The 20440-nt window shown below is 37.7% G+C and overlaps 1 protein-coding gene across 1 annotated transcript; it reads left to right on the top strand.

Moving 5' to 3' along the window:
- The first annotated feature begins 6551 nt into the window (after positions 1-6551).
- On the top strand, positions 6552-19513 carry rab14l (RAB14, member RAS oncogene family, like). Its single transcript, XM_028025589.1, has 8 exons — positions 6552-6707; positions 11887-11945; positions 12397-12450; positions 14439-14616; positions 15100-15166; positions 16202-16289; positions 16543-16573; positions 17463-19513. Exons 2-8 carry the CDS (start codon positions 11894-11896, stop codon positions 17638-17640), a joined length of 648 nt encoding a protein of 215 aa, XP_027881390.1. The 5' UTR covers positions 6552-6707; positions 11887-11893; the 3' UTR covers positions 17641-19513.
- Positions 19514-20440: the final 927 nt, after the last annotated feature.

Genomic DNA, 20440 nt, shown 5'->3' with positions numbered 1-20440 from the left:
AATATGACAAAAAATCAAAGAGGGATTGAGGCAACCTGATTCACCATACTTCTCACCTGAGCTGCCAGGACAGGGTTCAAAAGCCTTTCCTTTTCTTTTTAACAGTCCTCTTGATTTTCTTTTTTAATGTACAAAGCATGTACCCAGAAAATAGTGGGCTCATTTTTGAGATAATATGCATGCCCATGATGCTAATAATGAGTAAAACCAAATTTAGGTCACAACAGACTCAGAGATAATCAACATTTTTAATGCATACTGCAAGAAGGCTCATTGTGAGCTCATAATAAACTGTGCTGTACCAAGGGAGCTGACTGTCTTTTTAATGTAGCCTCATTATGTTGACAAAATGCTCATAGGAGGCAGCCTTTCAATGTTTCATGAATGCTGTGTATTAAAGCAGAGAGAATATACTGTTCAATCAGGTTGTCTGGAAGAAATAAATTACAATTTCAACATTTTTTACTGAATATGTTCTTTATGTCAAAGTAATATGATTTATTATATCTTTTGCTATCACTAGCAGGGGAATTGTGACACATTCCCCTACAGACTGGCATGTGCTCTGTGTCCCTGCAAGGCTTTACATTGATTCCAGCAGATTTCTAACGTGATTTTTATAAGAGCATTTGCCTGGGATTAGTTCGCTCCTGAAAGCTCCATCAGAGCTTTTGGTGGGCTATTTAGCAGAGCAGAGGCGGCAAGAGGCTGTAGGCTGACGCTCTGCACTCTCACTGAGTCCAACGGCCTGCACAGATAAAGGGGGAGGATTGGTTTCAGCCAAAGCTGATCTTCCATCTTAAATGGGTAGGCTTTTGGAGGGCAACCACAGGTGTGTGAGCGGGCTGAACTCTCAGCCAATCCCTTTAAGCCCTGATGGATTTGTTATGGTTAGGCTTAGCTTCACTTTCTTAAGGGAGTTAAACATTTGGGAAGTGAAACAATTGCACAGCAAAAATCAGAAGCTAAAATTATCTTTGGAAAAGAATATTTAAAAAATATATATATATACTGTATATGTATATGTATGCCTCAGCTCCCTGTGACCTGTTCACATCAGTACTATTTCCTCTTGTAGATGTACAATGTACAGTGCTATTTTATCAATTTATCATGCCTCTTTAAAGGCATTCTTCTAGAAAATTCAACTTTCTCAACCTAAGGTTTAAAATTATTTTATTGACATTTCAGCATGTACACATGGTCTAGATGTATTTTGATTAACACTCACAGAAACCACATAGGAAATTGGCCAGAGGCCTTATCTGGTGCAATTGATCTCTCATCACATGAGTTTAATCACTTGATCATGAGCCCTGAGAAATAAATAAACAAACAGAAAAAAAAATACATATGCAAGCCTCTTTGGCCATTATCAATGTCAGAAATTTTAGTTTCAAATATTTCAAACATTTGTCTAAATGGCTCGCTGTTTTGTCTTACTGCTACTACTACATATTGGCAGAAATAGTTACAAAGGTAAACATTTCACATATTTTAACAAATAATGAAGATTAAGGGTTATGTTAAAAAAAATTCAATAAATGTATTATTGAGCCAGTCACCGTTAGCAGTTCTAAGACACACAAATACAAAACATCGTTTTCAATTCATTCAGTAGTATATTTTGCTATTTTCTGAAGGACAGTTAAAATAAAAACAAAACATTGAAAATGAACACTTCAACAAACCTTTTACAAACAAATTTATCACTATTAAATATATTTGTGATAACCATCCACCTGAACACCTCAGACTCCTACTTTCCCACATATTCATACACAATGTGTGTGAGCGTGCGCGCACACACACATGGTACGTGTTTATACTCATGTGCCCTGACTCAAGTCAAGGTTTTCCTGTAAAGACTAACATTTTTACCCATTCTTCTTTGCTGGATAGCTCAAACTCAAATTGTATGCAAAGCATCTGTGAACATCAGGTTTAAAGTCTTTCCAGAGATTCTTACTTGGATTTAGGTCTGGACTTTAACAAGGAAATTTCAACACATATCATACATTTTATTTGTGACACATTTTTGCTTTTCTTCCACTTAATTAAAGTCTATTTTGTGTTGATCTTACACACAAAATCCAAATCAAACACATATAGCTTTGTGATTTTAATAGGAGAGAGAGTGTAAGGGTGTGAATACTTTGGTAAGGTATTTGATGAGTTCTAATCTGCTAACTTACTGCTCCATTTATTCAAATTCTGTTATTCAGACATCAAACATCTGCTATTTTGGTTATGCTGTGTGTCAGACAAAACTTTTTTTCAAATTTTCATTTTTTTGTCTAAATAAAACAAAGTTTTATAAGTGTGCTGCTAAAACATTCACCTTTTAGTTCTCATCTTAACTAATCATCACAGGCTGTAAATTTTTCCTCCAATGAAGACTCCAATTCATTATATTCAAGTTGGACTGAACAAATTAATTTGTCTTTGTTCATCTTTGCAGTTCAGGGTCTGCAGTGCTATGGCTGCAACATTATCCATGGTCAGAGGTATGTGGACTTGGGCTGCTCTAACCCAGAGGTCATCACCTGCACCCACTCACACAATGGCTTCAAACACCGTTTCTGCATTAAGACAGAAAGCAGTGAGTGAAGTTTTTTTACTCTCCTCATCTTTTACCTCAGTGAACAAATGTTATTCACTTTTTTTTTTTTACTTCTGTTTTAATTCACTCTGATGTACCACTGGATATAATACATAATCATTTTTAAATCATACAATCATGTAAATGTTTCTTGTCTGGCAGATTTGAATATTCTATTTCCCTGCACAGGGGATAGTTATGTAACTTTGATGTGCTCTGCTGAGTAAATTCTAAGTCATTCAATGTTTGATGTTAAGTCAAATGAAGGATGCGGACATTCAAGGCAAGGACGATGATGGAGCAGATCCACGGAAGCGTGGGCAGCCCAGCTGTTTCTCTCCTTGACATCTCAAGAAATCTGTTCATGTTGAAAGGGCTGATGTGGCGCGGTTTTCCAGTTGCTAAGAGAATCAGCGTGCACAGGCAAAAACTGCATGTGGTGCACTGTATGAAAAGCTCTTACTCAAAATTGTGTACCAATGTCTTGGCAGTAATCTGTGTCCAGTCAGTCCATTTAATCTTCATGTGACCCTGTCAAATCCAAATCAAACAGATGCTGGCAAACTTCCATAAAAGAGTCTTACATTTCTGGTCTCTTTTGTTTGAAGAGCCAAGACATTTCTCCCTAATCCATAACATCTTCAGTCTTCTTCTCTACTGCAAAATGAGTTTGACTCTAACTTAAAGCTCAGCACACATTGAAATAATGAAATGTTGGGTAAATTGGGCACAGCGATGGCACAGGATTAAGTGCCAACCATGTATGCCTTACAGGTTTGAGTCCTGGACTTTTGCTGCATGTATTCCTTCTCTCACACCCCACTTTCCTGTAAAACAACTGCTAAATAAAAACCAGCAGAGTCAACAAAACCCTTGAAAAAATGTTGGGTCAATTCTTATGTGATCGATAAAAAGAAAAATATTTCTATACTAACATGAGCTGTACTATCAACCTCCAAAACAAGTATGCTTAGCTGAAGTTCAAAGTATGAGAAGATAATCATTTTCATATTGACGGATAATACATATAAAGGAGGAATTTGTTTTAAAAAATGGCGCAATCCCTATTCTGAAGAATACTGTGTATTTCTCAAAAAGAAATGAGTTTGATCAAATAAATTAACTACATGTACTCATGCATAATATTTATTTCTAATCATGCTGATTAAAAAAAACATTATGCATGATTATGTGTAGAAATCATACAAAACATAACAGAAAATTAGAAAAACTGCAAATGAACAGCGGAAAAATTATGTGCAGAGAGGAGTGGTTAAATATCCATGTATCTGTATGCTCTACCCTTGTAAAGAAAAACAAAGTTAAATTGGAGAAGGCTAAGTGCTACGTTTAGACACAGGGCAGTCATATAAACATAGCAGTTATATATTACGCTGTACAAAATGGCTGTTTGTTTTTATTGCACAAAATAAGCTTGTCAAAGTGCTGTCTTTTACTCTCCTCTGTATTCTTAAGATGTGTAAGTGTTTTCCTCATTATCCACTTGCAGCATTTGGTGCTTAGTTATGCTTTTTTTTCCTGCTGAGACAAACACCAGCTCATCTCTCTTATCTGACTGACTGGCTGACTGACTGACTCTCCTTCCCCCTTCCACCCTATTCTGTCCCTGCAGCGGCTCTGGGTATCGCCCTGACCAGTGGCTGTGCGACATCCAGACACTGTCAGCAACAAGAGCTGCCGGGGGTGAGAATTCACTGCTGCGACTCCGACCTGTGCAACAGCACCCCGCTGTGGCATCCGAGCACACTCCACTATGTCTGTGCACTGGGTGTCCTGCTACTGAGGATATGGTGGTGATGAGAAACTAGAATCGGGACAAGCATCACTGGATTGTGCATCTCACAGGCTCAATGAGCGTGTTCTTCAGTGTGGTGTTGCTTGAAAGCAGCGCTTAGCGATAGGTTCTGTCACGTTGTTGACTTGGACTATGAATCACAGAGAGAATAACCCATAAACATGTTTGAGGAAAATAATTATTTAACATCTTCCACCCATCAGAGATCTTCTTGTGCACTTACACCTATTTATATGTAGCGTCAAGTATGTCATTTTCTAGAACATTTATGTTAGAGTTTTACTGTCTGTTCAGTAAAAAGAAGATTTAGCCCATTTGTGTCCAAAGGCTGGTATCCTGCATGTTTTAGTTCTCTTCCTGGTCCAGCACATCTGAATCAAATGATGATGATTAGCAGGCATGTGCAGAACTTTGAAATGCACAGGAAGAAATTGGACCATTTGAATCAGCTGTGTTGGAGCAGAGACATATCTAAAACTGGTAGGACCTTGGCCCTTGACGACTGGTGCTGGATACACATCATTAACCCATAAAACATTTAAATAACCCATAAATAATTAATTAAAAAAACATAACCTGAAAATAAACAACGAAAAACATAAATGACCCATACAAAATTACCCATGGCAATGCTGATTTCAGCTTTACAAAGTCTTACTTCTACATGAAGGCCTATCTTTTTCTGTTTTAAGGAGTTTGCTATATTTTTTCAAGATCAAACATATGTTTGGTCTGGTCTTTTAATGTTACGGGTTATTTACACATTAAAATATATATTTTTTTCAGTTTATGTTACAGCACTGCAGGCCAGCTGGTGGGAAGCAAACTTTATGTAAGTCTTCTGTGAAATATATGTTAGTGAAAGCATGTAATATTGTGAATTACATCAATAAATGTTTCATATTTTTCAAAAGAAAGGTGATTTGACGCTTCCTTTATTCTTTGTGGCAAGATAAGCAATTACATCAAATCCAGATAAGTCAAATGCATAAGTCTGTGGCCATGCTTATTAACTTGAAAACAACAGGTTACTCTCTGAGTTTAGGAGATCAATCTCTACCTCAAACACAGGGGATCAAGGATCTTGACATCTTTGTTTAGGAATGATGGTAAGATGGAACAAATGGAGCGAGATAGATGGGGTTCTCCTATGCTTCAAACCAATCTATAAAAGTTAGGGTCTAAATTTAACTTTTTACTCTCTACATTCCCTTAAATATGTTAATGAGACATGGATCTTGACCAAAAGAATGAGATTTAGATACAGATGGGGGAAATTAAATGAGCTCAGCTTCAGAGATGAGGTTAGGTGCTCAATCATCCAAATGGAGTTCAGAATAGAGATGTAAAAGTTACAGGAAGGTTCTTGACCTCAAAGTCTTAGGAGTAACAGAAAGGCTTAGTATGAAACAGTACAATACAAAACCATATGGCACAATAATGCCTTACTGCCAGAACATATCTGAAATTTGTCTTACCTGGAACATCTTTTGTGGGATGTTCCTGGCATATCTGTCAAAAATGGTCCAAAGAAAGAAGAATACGATAGGCTCACAGATGCACAAACAACGGTTGACCTGTTAAGTCCAATCAGAAGCATGCCGGAGGAGAAATCAGTGATCCTTTGGGCAACGATCTTGGGTGTCGCCTATTTCCAGTGGTCATCATGCCAGATGTGGGGTACGATTTGGATAGGTCGCCTGTCCATCACAGGGAGACATAGATCTTCAAATTTTCCAGATCTCAAGGCAGTCAAGTCAAGCATCTGGTGGTGGTCCGTGACAAAAAGTCCAGCCCATGAAGGCCTGAACTTGCAATTTACAGCATTTAAAGAAACAGTTGCAATTATCTTCCAAATTTCAAATCACACCCTTACAGGTGCAGATTATCATATTATTATTCATTATTGGTGTGTGTGGAGAAAGTGTAAAGCTGCTTTTGCAGAAAATATGCAGCAGTGACTTCACAACACACGTATAAGGCCATAGACAATAAAGCTAAAAATTATTTTTTTATTATTATTTGCATTAATAAAAGCTCTTACTATGTTTTCTATATTGACTTAATGTTATCTCCAGAGGTATTATAATATAACGTTTAGGTTATCTCGTCCATTCTCACTCCTACTGATAGTGCCTAAACAGCAAATCGCCGCATACGAGGTTCTTTGTCCCAGAAACCCATTGTATAGAGCTGAGGAAACCCTGTGCCGTGAGCAGCCATCTTGAGCCAGGATAACCTGCAAACCTCTTCTGAACAGCTCCAAAACGCCTAAAGATTTAATTCCTGGTAAGGACAGACAATGAGGATTATTTAAATGCAACTTTACAATGGTAATATGTTGAATAAACACGGAGTCACACATGTTTAACTCAGTGATCTGTAGAAATTGGGTAGCATTAGCTGTGTTTGCCAGGATACAACTAAGTGGAAAGCTAACGGAGTTTGTTAAGAGAATGGTTGTTTCATTTATTTAATAGGTGGAGTCTTGTCTAGTTATTAGTGTGGAAAATCATCTCTCGTGTGGGGTATAACTTGTCTGTTTTAGGATCACAAGATAAATTTGCAACGCGTCTATTAGCTGACAAATCAGCCTGCTAAAGCTAACGCTAGCCGACGTTAGCCTGTTTGGTATATGCAGAAAATAAAGCTGGTCCCAGATTTGTTTGTGGCTTTCGATATTCTCACACAGTAAGAAATTGCCTTGAAGCGTGAAAATGGTGGCGAGTGCGTTCCGTCTTGTTTTTGTAGCGTTTGTTTTCGAGAAACACACATTGACGTCAGCTAGGTTATAAGCTAGAGCTAATGCAAACTTCGCTTTCAAAACACCTCATCTAGAGCTATAATTTTGATCAGATTCGACCACTTGTGTTGTTTTTTCACGTCAATGTATGGCTCTATTTCCTTCCCTGTTTGCTTGCAGGTGTTTTTGTCTTTTTATGCCTCAATAACGAAGTAAACTTGTAAACCCACGGCTGTTTTTTTTGCCGGTTTTCAAGCTAATGTTAAGCTAACCTGAAATTTTCACGGTTGAATGTGTCAAATTGAAACATTTACATCTATTACCCCACATGTTCAGTTCTGGATTCGGTGTATATGATTTTTGTGTATTTACAAAGGAGTGAAAATGGATCAATAGAGCAGCATTATACACAGTCTACTGCTAATTCGTAGCCTTCCGTGTATTAGCCACCTCTTTTGGTTTTGTTTTTAACAAAATAAAAGAGCTTATGTATGAAAGTATATATTTTTTAACAAAATAAACTATTGTGCAGAAAGTCATTTTTTCCAGTGGAATAGCTTTGTTAACCATGCTTTAAAATGCTGCATCATTTCAGTGATCTGTGCGTAAATCACTGAAACTACTGCGATCACACAATTTATTGTTTGTTAACATGACATCGGTATTTAATACATCCGGAGTTTTAACACCATACTGCAAGTTTTCATTAGGGCTTGGAGTCACAGGATTTCATCAAGGGGCCCTGTATGTCAAGTAGAAGTACCAGCTACATAACTTGCATACCACAATTTTTCTAATCCTAAAGCATTCGTTGTTTCCATTAAAAATAAATGTGGTGATTTATATTAAGATATTGCATACGTAATTGTAATTGCATACTTTTTTTGTAGCAGCAGCTTGGTAAAATAAACAGGAAAGGGTCGCTATAATGACATAAACAATAGACTATAAGACCTACTCTGGGAGTTTGGAGTCAGTCGACTGTTTTTCTTGGGAACTACTCATTATGGTATATTGAATCAAGTGTATTCAAAGCACATTTACAGCAACCGAGTTTAACCAAACTGCAGAATATTGCATTAAGTAGATTATGTTTTTTTTTACAACTTTACCTTCTGTGGTTTGACATCTAGGGTAATTTTGTATTTAAACCTAAAGTAAAGATAAGGTCCTGTAAGATAAAATACTTCAACAGAGCCGCTTCTAGATTTTTTTTTTTTGTAAAATCCTTTTTTTTTTTTTTTTATTAATAGTGCACTAAAATAATGCTAAGAATTTAAAGAGAAAAAAAATTTCTTCAAGTTCTCTAGTCTCTTGTCGTCATTGCAACAAACTCTAATATTGCGATTAAAACTTGATTCCATATTGTTCATCCCTTATAGCAACCCTTGATTTCTTTTATATGTTTCCTGATGAATCATCAGAAGTTAAACGAACCACGTACTAAAAAGGATGTGAGCTCAGTAGAGGCAGTTGAACTTCTTCACTAGAAAGAGACTTGAATGTTTTAGAGGAATATGAAAAGTGCTGAAGCTGCATTCTAATCACACGGCCTTGACTTTTCTACATCTTGATGAATATTCATCTTTTCTTGTGTTTTTTTTTTTTTTTATTGTTGCTTTTTTTTTAACCACAAATCTAGTTTTTACTCTTGCTGGGAATATGCACTCTAAGAGATTATCTCCCTATCACACTTGGGATGAGGAGAGCACATGAGGGTCACGTGATAAAATTCAGTCAAAGACTTAAAGCGCTCTGCTGGGATATTAAAAGCACTACAGTGTGACTGGTTCATGGTCCATATCACCTCAAAATTTGGATACAGAATTTTCAATGTCTGGGACACGAGCCATTTATTTAATAAACTTCCCTTTTCCCATAATGATGTTATATCAGCAACCGACATGATGAAATTAACTCTGATGAGTAGGGTAAAGTTCTAGAGTCCTTGTGAATATATGTAGCTTAGTAAAACTAACTGCGTTCTTTATTATAATATCAAATTTGTGTTGAATGTACCTAAGCAACAGATGATGCATATATAAATAGTTACTTTATGTCGTCCTAAACCACTACTGGTTCTTTTTAGCCAGTAGTGTCGGTGATGAAAAGCAGGTCAGGTTGCAGTCCGTGGAGGGCTTTCAGAGTGAGCCATTAGCAGAAACACAGATTGTACTTGAACATCATAAGATGTTTATATGTAATAAAAAGTTTGTGCTTTTTCACTTTTTATAAATGATTTAAAAAAACCATTTCTCTACCACTGTGAGGTAACTGGACTGGGACATGGGTGAAACATTGCTTTCCAAGAAAAAATCCAAAGCCTGAGGAACTGTTGTTCAAGATCATTTGAAAATGCAATTTTGGCTTCTTGGAAGCAACAAATAAAGAAGAATGACTTGACTGATAGACACAGGTTTGATCATGTTGTAGGTGTGTTGTAATAGAGGAAAACCTGCACTTGTATAATATCCGGTTATGAGATAATCAAGTTAGTTTATTTTAAATCTGAGCCAAAGTGTTTAAGTTTTTCAAAACAAACCAGTGTAAACCATTCCAAAATTTATTTTGTTGGAAAATTTTCACGTTATCATTTGTAGCCCCGTCCGTTTGCTTCCAGTTTAGTATAAGCCTTTATCTGTTCTCTTGTCGTGTGTGTCATTTTTCTTCTGTGCTTATCTTATCTCAGCCCATCCACATTTTTTTGCAGTTGTGTCAGCAGTAGCTCAGCAAGTCAAACATGGTCACTTTGCTGCAGGTGTCGAAGTCTGAGCGAGTATGCCAGACAGTTCTGGGTTGTGATGTGGCACGGTGATGTCAGCTGCAAAGAACTGCAGCACCAATTAGTTTGAACCTTCACTTGCTGAAAAGCACGGCCTTCAGGCACACTAACTTTGAGCAAGGGCGAGGAAAGCAAGCGTCTGTGGAAAAATGGTGCTTTTCTACAAAGTCTGGAAGTATTTTCAGCATAAAAAGAGCCTAAATGTCTGGAAATGGCTTCATATAATGAGTGAATTTGATGTTAAAACTCAACTGAATTTTCCTGCCTCTTATAGTGATTGTTTTTCTCACTTAATAAAATGAAATTACCACCGAGCGATTATTTTTGACTTTGTTTGCACCATGTCTAGCTCACACTGTCGGTAAATCGTGACGATAAGCTCACTGGAGTTGGTGGCAGCCTGCTCTGTTATGAGTTAGATTGCCACTCCCAGTGAAAGCTTATTAATCTAAAATGAGAATCTGAGAGCCACAAAGCCCTAACAAACCACTAATTCAGTCAGCATGAGTCGGTAGGTTGTGAGGAGGATCCCTGGCGCTTTGTTGTGGGGAAAAGAAAGCAAGTTCAGACACACTTTCATCTTAAAAATATCTGGGAGGTTTTGAGTAAACCTAAATGCTTTTCTATCCATGTGTTGTCGATAGGCTGTGACTTTAAGATGAAAATGAAAACTGATAGATTAGTAGCGCTATAACGATAGTGTTGACCAGTAAACGGGGGAAGATCTTTCAAGGATAATTACGTGTAGACAGCAGATGGACGGTGTCAGAGCTTTTATTTATAGTTATATCTATAATAGTGAATGTGTGATTAGAGGAAAGAAAGAGGTTCTGTTTAGTCCACCTTTATTTCAGTGTTTTATCACCATGCTGTGGCATTTCAATAGCTATGATGTCACTGTTTCTTCAATTCAGGGTAAAAGACTGTTCAGATTTTTTAGGTGTTTTATGGTTGTTGTTTTTTTTTAGATTCCTTCAGAAATTAACTCTGAGTTGAATTTTGTTAAATTTTGCACACTGGTAAGTCCAAAGTGATAAGCTGTTGGTCAGAATAACCTTAGGAATATATCTGTGTTCATATTCCTATTAGCTATTAAGTAGCTAGTATTATTAGCTATTTTTAAATAATAAAACACAAAGACAAATATTAAAATTAAGTGCCATGATATCCAGTAAATTCACAGTTAAGGATTATTTTCAATATAAACAGGTTAGTTTTAATTTTTCTTGGGGATATAACGACTAAAACATTTTTTCATCATGATATTTGTAAACAACTTGATAAGGGTTATCAAAAATAGTACTATAAACAATGTAACGGCCTCAAAAATGTTTTTTGAGAATCTAAGAAATTGCATGGCATTGCATGCATGGCATTAAAACCTTTTCATCCCTACTCTGTATTAACGCTACACAATATACTGCGTATACATTGTTGTGCTTTTAATATTCATTGTGCAAAGGAATGTTTTGGTTTCCCAAATTGTTGTATAATATTTCTCAAGTGTTACCAGTTTGCATTTTACATGTTGATGTGATATTTATCCAGTTGGGCAGAGTTTCAGAGCAGCAGATGTTCACACCGGACACAAATGACTTTGCTCAAAATGCCAAAGGTCACGGAGTGAAGGCGCGACAGATGAGAATGAAAGGACAAGAAAAAATAGAGACATATCACAATCGCAATATTATCAATATTGCTTTAAAGCTGGTATCTATTATTATTCATAAGGCTGACATACTCGGCATACTCAGGGTTGAGTTTTTCTGAAAATGCGCTAAACGAAAATCATTCAATCTCTGTTTAAGCACTTATTTTTACACCAATAAATAATATGAATAATGTGGCCTTCTTCAAATCTGATCTTAGCAGCTAAAGCCCAGTTCTTCTGTTTATGTCATATTTGCTGATTTGCTGAAAACACCTCTCTGTTTTCATTCCAGAGCCACCATGGCCACTGCACCATATAACTACTCCTACATTTTCAAATACATCATTATTGGTAAGTGACCATCAGACCCATGAACCTTGCTTAAATTGTCTGCTTTTTTTTTTTTTAATTCTTCATACTTCCATTTAATAAATGTCTTTACTCCTTTTACTGCTCAAATGTAAGCCTTTTACTTTAAAATGCACAACATCAACATTAGTGTTTCTACCACTACTTTGTTTTCATTTATTGAACTATTGGTTAAGTACTTGGCCATTACAGTTGGAAGCAGAAACCAGATGAGTGTAGAAATGTACAATTTATGGGAAAATATGCCTCGCATTCATAAAAAAAAAACATGGCATTCATAAACATCTCTCCCTTTTTTTTGTATGACGGCCTGTGTCCCATTAGTCCATAAAATGTAAAGCGTTGCTGTTGTATGGGGGTCAACACTGCAAACTTGAAAAGAAAATTATTGCTCCTCTGTTTCCTTGGTTGACCTGAGTCTATCTCTCAATAGGGGACATGGGGGTAGGAAAGTCCTGTTTGCTTCACCAGTTCACAGAAAAGAAATGTAAGTACTGCTCTGATTTTTAACTCCTCCGTGTGTCTTTGTGTGCACCTTGGTGCTTGCAAGGTTGCCAGATATATCTGTAGTGCCTAAACCTCTTTAGATTTCTTTTCATGCCAGCGGATGTCGGCTGCAGAGCAGATGAATGGTAGCTCAACAGTGAGAGTCTCTTCTCCGGTGTATGAGCCAGCTGCAGCCTCCCATTGCCATTCAGCTCAGTTGTGTTTAGTGCCACTATTAAAAAGCCAGATGCAGTGTTTCTTATTCATGTCTATAATCACATCCTGGACGAATCCACACACACACACGAGGTAGATTTTATTTATTTTAATTTTTTTTTAGAAAACATTCAGTCATTTGAAGCAAAGTTCAACCAGTTTTTTTGTCTTTTTCTTTTTTGGCTTGTACTTTTCGAACAGCTTAAATCCTCGATGCAGCTGCTGCCAGTTTACAGATGAATTCAGTTAAAATGCAAAAATGTATGTTTACCTTCATTCTATCCAATTTACAAGAAAAAAAGTATCAAACGTCATTTTGCTAAATGGATGAAAAGGTTTGATTCATGTTCAAATGCAGAAGAGCCCATTCGGTCGTGCACAGTCAGATTCAGATCATGAAATGCCAATCAGAGAAAAGTTTCCTCTGATTACGTCATACGTTTTCATGTGGCTGTGGATGATTTATTAGGTGTTAGGAGGACTGCGAACAATTAATACTTTATTACAATAGACCCTGCAGTCTCAGCAGACTTGCTGCTCGTGGCTTTAAAACTGCCATTTCAAAACAACGTAAGATTTCACTTCCAAACTGCTTTCGTGTTTCTTCCAAGGGAAAAAAGTGTTGGAGCAACAGGCCTTGTGCCTCATGAGGAGAGCTTTTAAGTAGAGCATCACGGCAAACTTAAAACAGCTTGAGAAAATTCTGGTGACTCTGACTTTTCCTGGCATCTCATTTTAAGGATTTTATACTAATAGGAATGACTTGGTAGAAAAATAACTTTTTAAAAACCGTATTATTCACTGAAGCTTGCCATGTATACACACCCTTCCAGTAAATTAGAATATTTTTCAAAAGTCAATTTATTTAATAAATTTTATCACTATACAAAACACATTACATAGAGTAATTACACAGAGACATAATGAAAACATATTTTAAATTAAAATATTACATCAGACTAATAAGAAACATTTTAATACAAAAATTTAACCTTAATTAAAATTGTTTAGTCTTTCCGAAAGGTACTTTTAATCTGACAAATGAACCTCATTAGAATGTGTATTCTAATTTACTGAGTGTGACTGTGGTTAATATCATTGTTCTTGGAAAAAAAAAGCCACATAAGTAATGAAAGAAAAGCAGTGCAATAACATGGCAGTCAGCATGTGCTCCAGCAGTATTACTGGAGTGGCTCTTCATAATCAAAGCCACTCTAGAGTAAAATAACATATTTAAGTCTGGTCCTAAAACTAAATATAGACAGAAACCCAAAGTTTGTTCTTGATAACTGGCATCTCTGTCTTCTTCCCCAACAGCTACTGTACATCTAGTTGAGGTCTAGTTACATCTATCCAGAGAAAAACCAGTTTGTGTGAATTTAAAAGAAGGAAAACCAACATCTTGTTTTTTTATGTCTCTAAGACATGCTTGTAGTTTATATGGTCGATTATATGGTTAATCCAGTTCTATGGATAAATGTATAGCTTGGCTACTATCTGTAGAGCAATTGAAATATAAAATTGAGTTAGGCTAATAAGGGCAGGACAAAATTCTGAATATCTTTCAATTTGTTTAGGATTTATAAGTTTAGTTAAACTTACTTATACCCTCCTAATTTTGCTTATAATGTGAATACCCCCCCCCCCTCACCCCCCCAAAAAAAGAGGATGACGATGTACGAGGATTAGCAAAGAACAGTTATCAGTTGCATGTGATTATTCAAAAAAATATATATAAATGATCTCACTAAAGTCTTCTTTCTTGTTGTCCAGTTATGGCAGACTGCCCTCATACAATCGGCGTGGAGTTTGGGACGAGGATAATCGAGGTGAGCGGACAGAAAATCAAGCTGCAGATTTGGGACACAGCAGGACAGGAGCGCTTCAGGGCCGTCACCCGCTCCTACTACCGCGGGGCTGCAGGGGCACTTATGGTCTACGACATTACCAGGTAGGCTGCCGGTTCTCCTTTCATTCCAGTTGCTGCATGATTCTGACATAAAAAAAAATGTTTGCATTATGTATTTGCACATAACGTGCATGTTTGAGGAAGATGGAGAGCTGGAGATGATTAGTGTTGGACGGTCTTTCCTCAGCTGTTTGATAGTAGGTTTGCAGCAGTGCATTTGTAAACTGGAGGAAAATCTGTAAGTGTCCTCCAAGGGGAAAAATATTCAGCACAAAATGTTGCTGCTGCTGTACAAATGTTCATTTCCTGTTATCAAAGGGTGTGCCTCGCAGAGACTTGATATTATCATGTTTTCCCTCACATGGTGTGCCTCCAGTTTAGAAAGCATTGTCTGTTTGAAAGAAAACGATAGAGGTTTAAGAAATGAGCGTTGGATTATACTACTTCTGACGAACCCATTTAATCCTTTCACATGTAGTGATAACCTCAAACTTTTTCACCCCTGTCCATGTTGTTGTCCTGCAGGAGAAGCACTTACAACCACCTGAGCAGCTGGCTTACTGACGCCAGAAACCTCACCAACCCCAATACTGTAAGCATACAGACATATTTACACTTCATTTCACTGTGTTATTGCATATAGTAATGCAAATTTAAAATATCTCTTCATCCTGGTTACAAATAATAATATATATGCATATATTATTATTTGGAACCAGGTTTTTTCTCTTAGTTACTCCATCTTCTCTTCCTCTACTATTTTGTTTTCTTTCAGTTTTACTGGAAAAGCACAGGCCTGGTTTCTTAACTAGATCTTCTTGGTAAATTTGATTAACTCTAAATCATCACAGACTTCTCCATCAGAGAAGTCTGTGCTTGTGCAACAGGCCACTTCTATTTCAGGCTCCTTGAAATGCATCTGGTGTTTCATCCGAACTTAACGGAACGTCACACACTTCCTGCCATTAAAGTACACTTTAATGCCACTAAATGGACATAAGTTATTACTATTAATTATTTCAAACGGAATTTACAGCTAATTATTCCACTTAAAAGGTTTTTTATAAGATATGTCTTTAAGGTTGTTTTTTTGTTTTGCATATAAAGCAGATCAGAATCAGTTTAGACATGACACACACTTGACGTGAAATGCATTGACAGTGGGTTGCGTACACATTTCTTTTTAATTTATTACTTTTAATGTATTTTTCCACTGAAATTACTTTTAGAGACCATAAGGGGGCTCTTAACACTACTCTTAGTGTGAATGTTTAAGAGCTTCATAATAAACTTCATGCTGTAGAACAATAATCCTAATATGTTAAGTTTTAATTATCTTAAGCAGCGTCTAAATTCTGCCTCAGAATCATGTAGTTTCTCCATAAAGTTGGTATTTCTAGAGATAAATATGAGATCGGTACATTAGAGGTCTTATGATGATACGGCTGCTAGGCAACCTGCCCCTATGCCTTCCCCGGGTTGCCTCTGACCTTCTCTTCATAGATAAGGGAAGTCCAGCCTTCCTGCATGTTCTTCAGTTTTATCTGCTCACACTGCGTCAGATTTGTCCCTGACAGAAACGAGCGTGCAGGAGATCGTCTCACTCCTCCTCTTCCTGTGTCACCAGGTCATCATTCTCATAGGAAACAAAGCTGACCTGGAGGCCCAGAGGGACGTCACGTATGAGGAGGCGAAGCAGTTTGCTGAGGAGAACGGTGAGCCAGACATCACCTGGACACGCGTGAATCAACGCGCAAATTTCTCAAGAAAATGTTCCAATTTAAAGCCTGAAAGTGGTTTTTCTTTTCCGTTTCACTGTTATGACTAACTTTCATGTCAGACCATAATCTGAGGTTTCAATAGAGGGAAAAAAAAAAAGGATAAATATGCTCTATTAAAGATGGGATGAGTAAGGAGTTAAGTGAATTTGGTAATACATTTTAATGATTCCTTCTTTCTGTTTCTCAGGTTTATTGTTTCTGGAAGCCAGTGCAAAAACGTAAGAACCACCTTAAAGTTTCAGCTACTGCAACATTTTACCTTGCAAAAATGTTCACAGCCCTTTTGTTACATTACAGCCTCAAACTTCAGTGTGTTATTGAGATATTATATGATATAAATGAGATAGTATGTGATTTGGAAGAGAGGAGAAAACGGTATGCATACATACATTTTAACCTTTATAGCTAATTAAAAACCTGAAAAGTGTGGCTTGTGTTTGTTATATAACTAATTACAATTCTCATCTTAATTTCAAATTAAATTACTGTCATTGCAGTAATGACAATATTGCGATTTCATATTTTCCTATCTTTTCTAACTTTACATATGTAAACAATGAACATCTTTCCTATTTTATTTGGATCATTTGAACTTTGACTGGACCATTCCTTCCTATGAGTTTGCTTTATTCTAAACCATTCTGATGAAGGTCAACCGCAGTCTCAAGTTTTAAGCAGCACCAAAAACATATTCAGTCAGAATTGCTTTAAGCTCTCATCCATCTTTACCTCCCCAACCTCTGACCAGAGCATGATGCCACCACCACCATGTTTTTCCATGGAGATTGTGTGTTACGTGCTAGTTATCCATCAGTAAGTCAAAAAGTAAAAATCTGGTCTCATCTGACCAAAGTACCTTCTATTTTTTGTGGTATGAGTTTTCCCGTTCTTTCGCAGCAATCAGGCAGGAGAAATATTAAACCATGCATCTTTTTCCTTCCACTTCACAACGATGCGCTCCTTTCCTGGTTCTGGTGGATCATATGAAACTGTTTGTGGTTGTAATGTGACAAAATGTAGGAATACTTTTGCAAGACCCTGTACGAACTTTACCTTTTTCCACATTTTGCCTTTTCAGCTTCATATAACTGTACCTTTTCTCTCCAGAGGTGAAAACGTCGAGGACGCCTTCCTTGAAGCCGCTAAGAAAATCTACCAGAATATCCAAGATGGCAGCCTGGACCTGAACGCCGCCGAGTCAGGGGTGCAGCACAAGCCCTCGGCGCCTCAGGGCGGTCGGCTAACCAGTGAACCCCAGCCCCAGAGGGAAGGTTGCGGCTGCTAATGACCAAGCAAAAGCCCCCCTGTCCCCACCGCTCCCCCCGTTCCTCCCTTCTTCTTTATCCGTTCTGCCCGGTCTCCCTTGAGTAACCCCTCCATCCATTCCGACGCCTTCATCCCTCACTGCACCAGGAGCTGCGTGAGAGCAGGGCTGTGGAGGAAAGGCAGGGCGAACATCGACTTAACTCCAGACCGAGCTGGGCTGTGTGGACTACATCTCTCCCTCCTCCTTTTGCCTGTCTCTCTTTGTTGCCGTCTCACTCGTCCTAAAACTGTCCGTGTATTTCTGCCCATAACGCCACTGTTCTGCTCCCCCCTCAGTCGTCCTCCCTCCCATCAGTAGGATTTGTAGGTGGCACCACGAGTTACTGGTCACTGACACTTTAGATAGACTCAATGTTCAATCGATAATAAAGCAAGACTGTTTTTTATGTTTGGTTTTATAGATATACATATATGAAATATACACACTGCAGACGTTTGACGCGCCACTTATCAGTTTTGTTTAAATTGAATCTGAATGATATTCCCAAACTCTTCAAATTTATGATTCTTTTCACCACATCATGCAGATAAGAGATGTTTAATTTGAGCGAGGGCAGGAGGTCAGAAAGTAATTTATTAAGCGGCCACACGGGTAGCTCCAGACGGAGTGAGTAGTTGAGCTTTTGTTTCTTTCCCTCTGCTTGGCAGAGAAGTAATTTTTTTCAGTAACTCATGAGAGATGCAATAAAGGAAACTCATAGAAAAAAAAGAAATGGCCACAATAAATGTTAGGAATTACCTTCTTATTACTATCTTTTGAAATCTTGCAAGGATGTTGGTGTTTTCCAGCTGGAATGAATTACAGTTGGCTGGATGGATGTCTTTTTCTTTCTTTTTAAACTCAGACATCACTTAATCACAATTTCCATCACTTTCTTCTTCAGCGCCGCCCTGATGCATCCATCCCCCAAAACTCCCCTCACTATCATGTCAACACATCTTTACCAGCATTTGTTTTGTCATTGTTGCCTTATTATAGCAGTTCTTCTTTTTTGATGCACTTGCTCTTCACGCTACCCTGATTGAATAAAATTTCTCTTTTAGGATCACTATTACATTCGACACTCATTAAATCACAATTATTTGGGTCTTTTTTTGTTTTTCTCCTAAAGCTGCACTGAAGAGCCGATTTATCTGGAGACTTGTTGGTCTGCCTCATGTAACCAACACAAAGCAGCATGCGTCCCCACTCGAAACATGAAGTTGTAAAACAAAATGTTTATTTCCTTCAAGTACATCTTCTCTGTAACATAGCAGTCCCCTGACTGAACAGCTGTATATATATCTTGCTTCTTAACTGCTGGTGATGACCTAGCTACTGTACTTTGGTTTCAGAAATTTATCTGGTGGCTCTGCCAAGATCTGTACAGTTGCTGTGCTAGTGGGTTGCCTTTAATTCATGCTTGGGGAAATTCTGTAACATAGTTTCTATTAATAAATGTATGTAAAGGACAGACCCGGACAAGCCCCCTTCTCCCATTAACCAGCCCATCTGCACACTACCGAGTTAGCCGATATAACGAGGGGGAGAGAAACTGGTTTGAAGTCTGCAGGTTGTATTTATGTCAGCAATTTTGCATCATTTCTGTATAGATTAGAGAACGGGGGCGTGTTTGTGTTCATAGTCGGCTTTATTTTTTCACCCCATCAAGGCTGCTCCCTGCCGGATGCAGGGCGCGTCACTGTCTTAACTATTTTGGGGAGCAGGGATTGGTTCTTCATCGTGGGTGGGGCGGGCTTCCTTTCTCCCCCTCCCTGCCTTCCACCTCTTCACAGTTTGAGTGACCACTTCCTGCTTTGTCTGTCCACAAGTAAAAAGGAAAAAAAAACAAGTAAATATGTATAAATTTTTAAGAAGCTGTGCTAACATTAAAATGCGTTCTTTGCGTGTATATGATTTTAAAATGTTGACATTTTGATTTTAATGACAAAATACTCTAGTCAGAAAAAAATAAATTATACATAACCTGACTTTCTGTGTGTGTCCTTTTTAAAATGTAGGCTTGGCTAAATTAAAGGGGCAGTATCATGACCTTCAGTTATGAAAAAAATACTCTACATATCAAAAACGACTCAAAATTTGACTTTGCATGTTGAAATTGGGCCTCTGTCTCTTCTGAAAAATAAAAAGCTTCAACACTCCTTCTTTGGTATGTCACGACAACCTCTCCGCTAAGTATTTTACATCATTCTTTGGCCCGTTGAACTGAGAAACAGTTAATATATCAAACTCCACAGATGAGCAATTCTACCAGGTGTTTGCTCATCGTTTCTGCTGCTAGCTGAGTGGGGGCGCGATGCTCTGTGAGGCAGATGCTGGGAGATTACACCCCCGAGGAGGAGCTGCATGAAAGATGGCGCTGGCTGCCATGGAAGATTCAAGGATTTCTCAAACATCCGGGTATGTTTTTGACGAGGAAATAACTTGATATGACGCTCAAACAAGTCGATTTCACATTATACAATCCCTTTAAAGTCTGGCGTTGACTATCGTCAGTTTCTGTCTGGGTTGTTATAGCACCTTCTTTTGTGTCAACATTTTTTTCTAGAGCAGAGATAACCAAGTCCAGTCCTCAAGAGATGTTATCTAGGAACTTTTAGGTACGCCCCTGCTTAAACACACCTGAATCAAATTGTTAAATTACCTCCTGACCATGCCATCTAATTTGGAAAATCCCTGGTAACGAGCCATTCATTTGATTCAGATGTGTTGCACAGGGTAAGATTGTAAAAGTTGCGGGATACTAGCTCCTAAATAA

Source organism: Xiphophorus couchianus, chromosome 8, assembly GCF_001444195.1.
Source record: "Xiphophorus couchianus chromosome 8, X_couchianus-1.0, whole genome shotgun sequence".
In the NCBI taxonomy this organism is placed as follows: Eukaryota; Metazoa; Chordata; class Actinopteri; order Cyprinodontiformes; family Poeciliidae; genus Xiphophorus; species Xiphophorus couchianus.
Note: the sequence above shows the minus strand (reverse complement) of the source record. Positions and strands in the feature narration are given on the sequence as shown.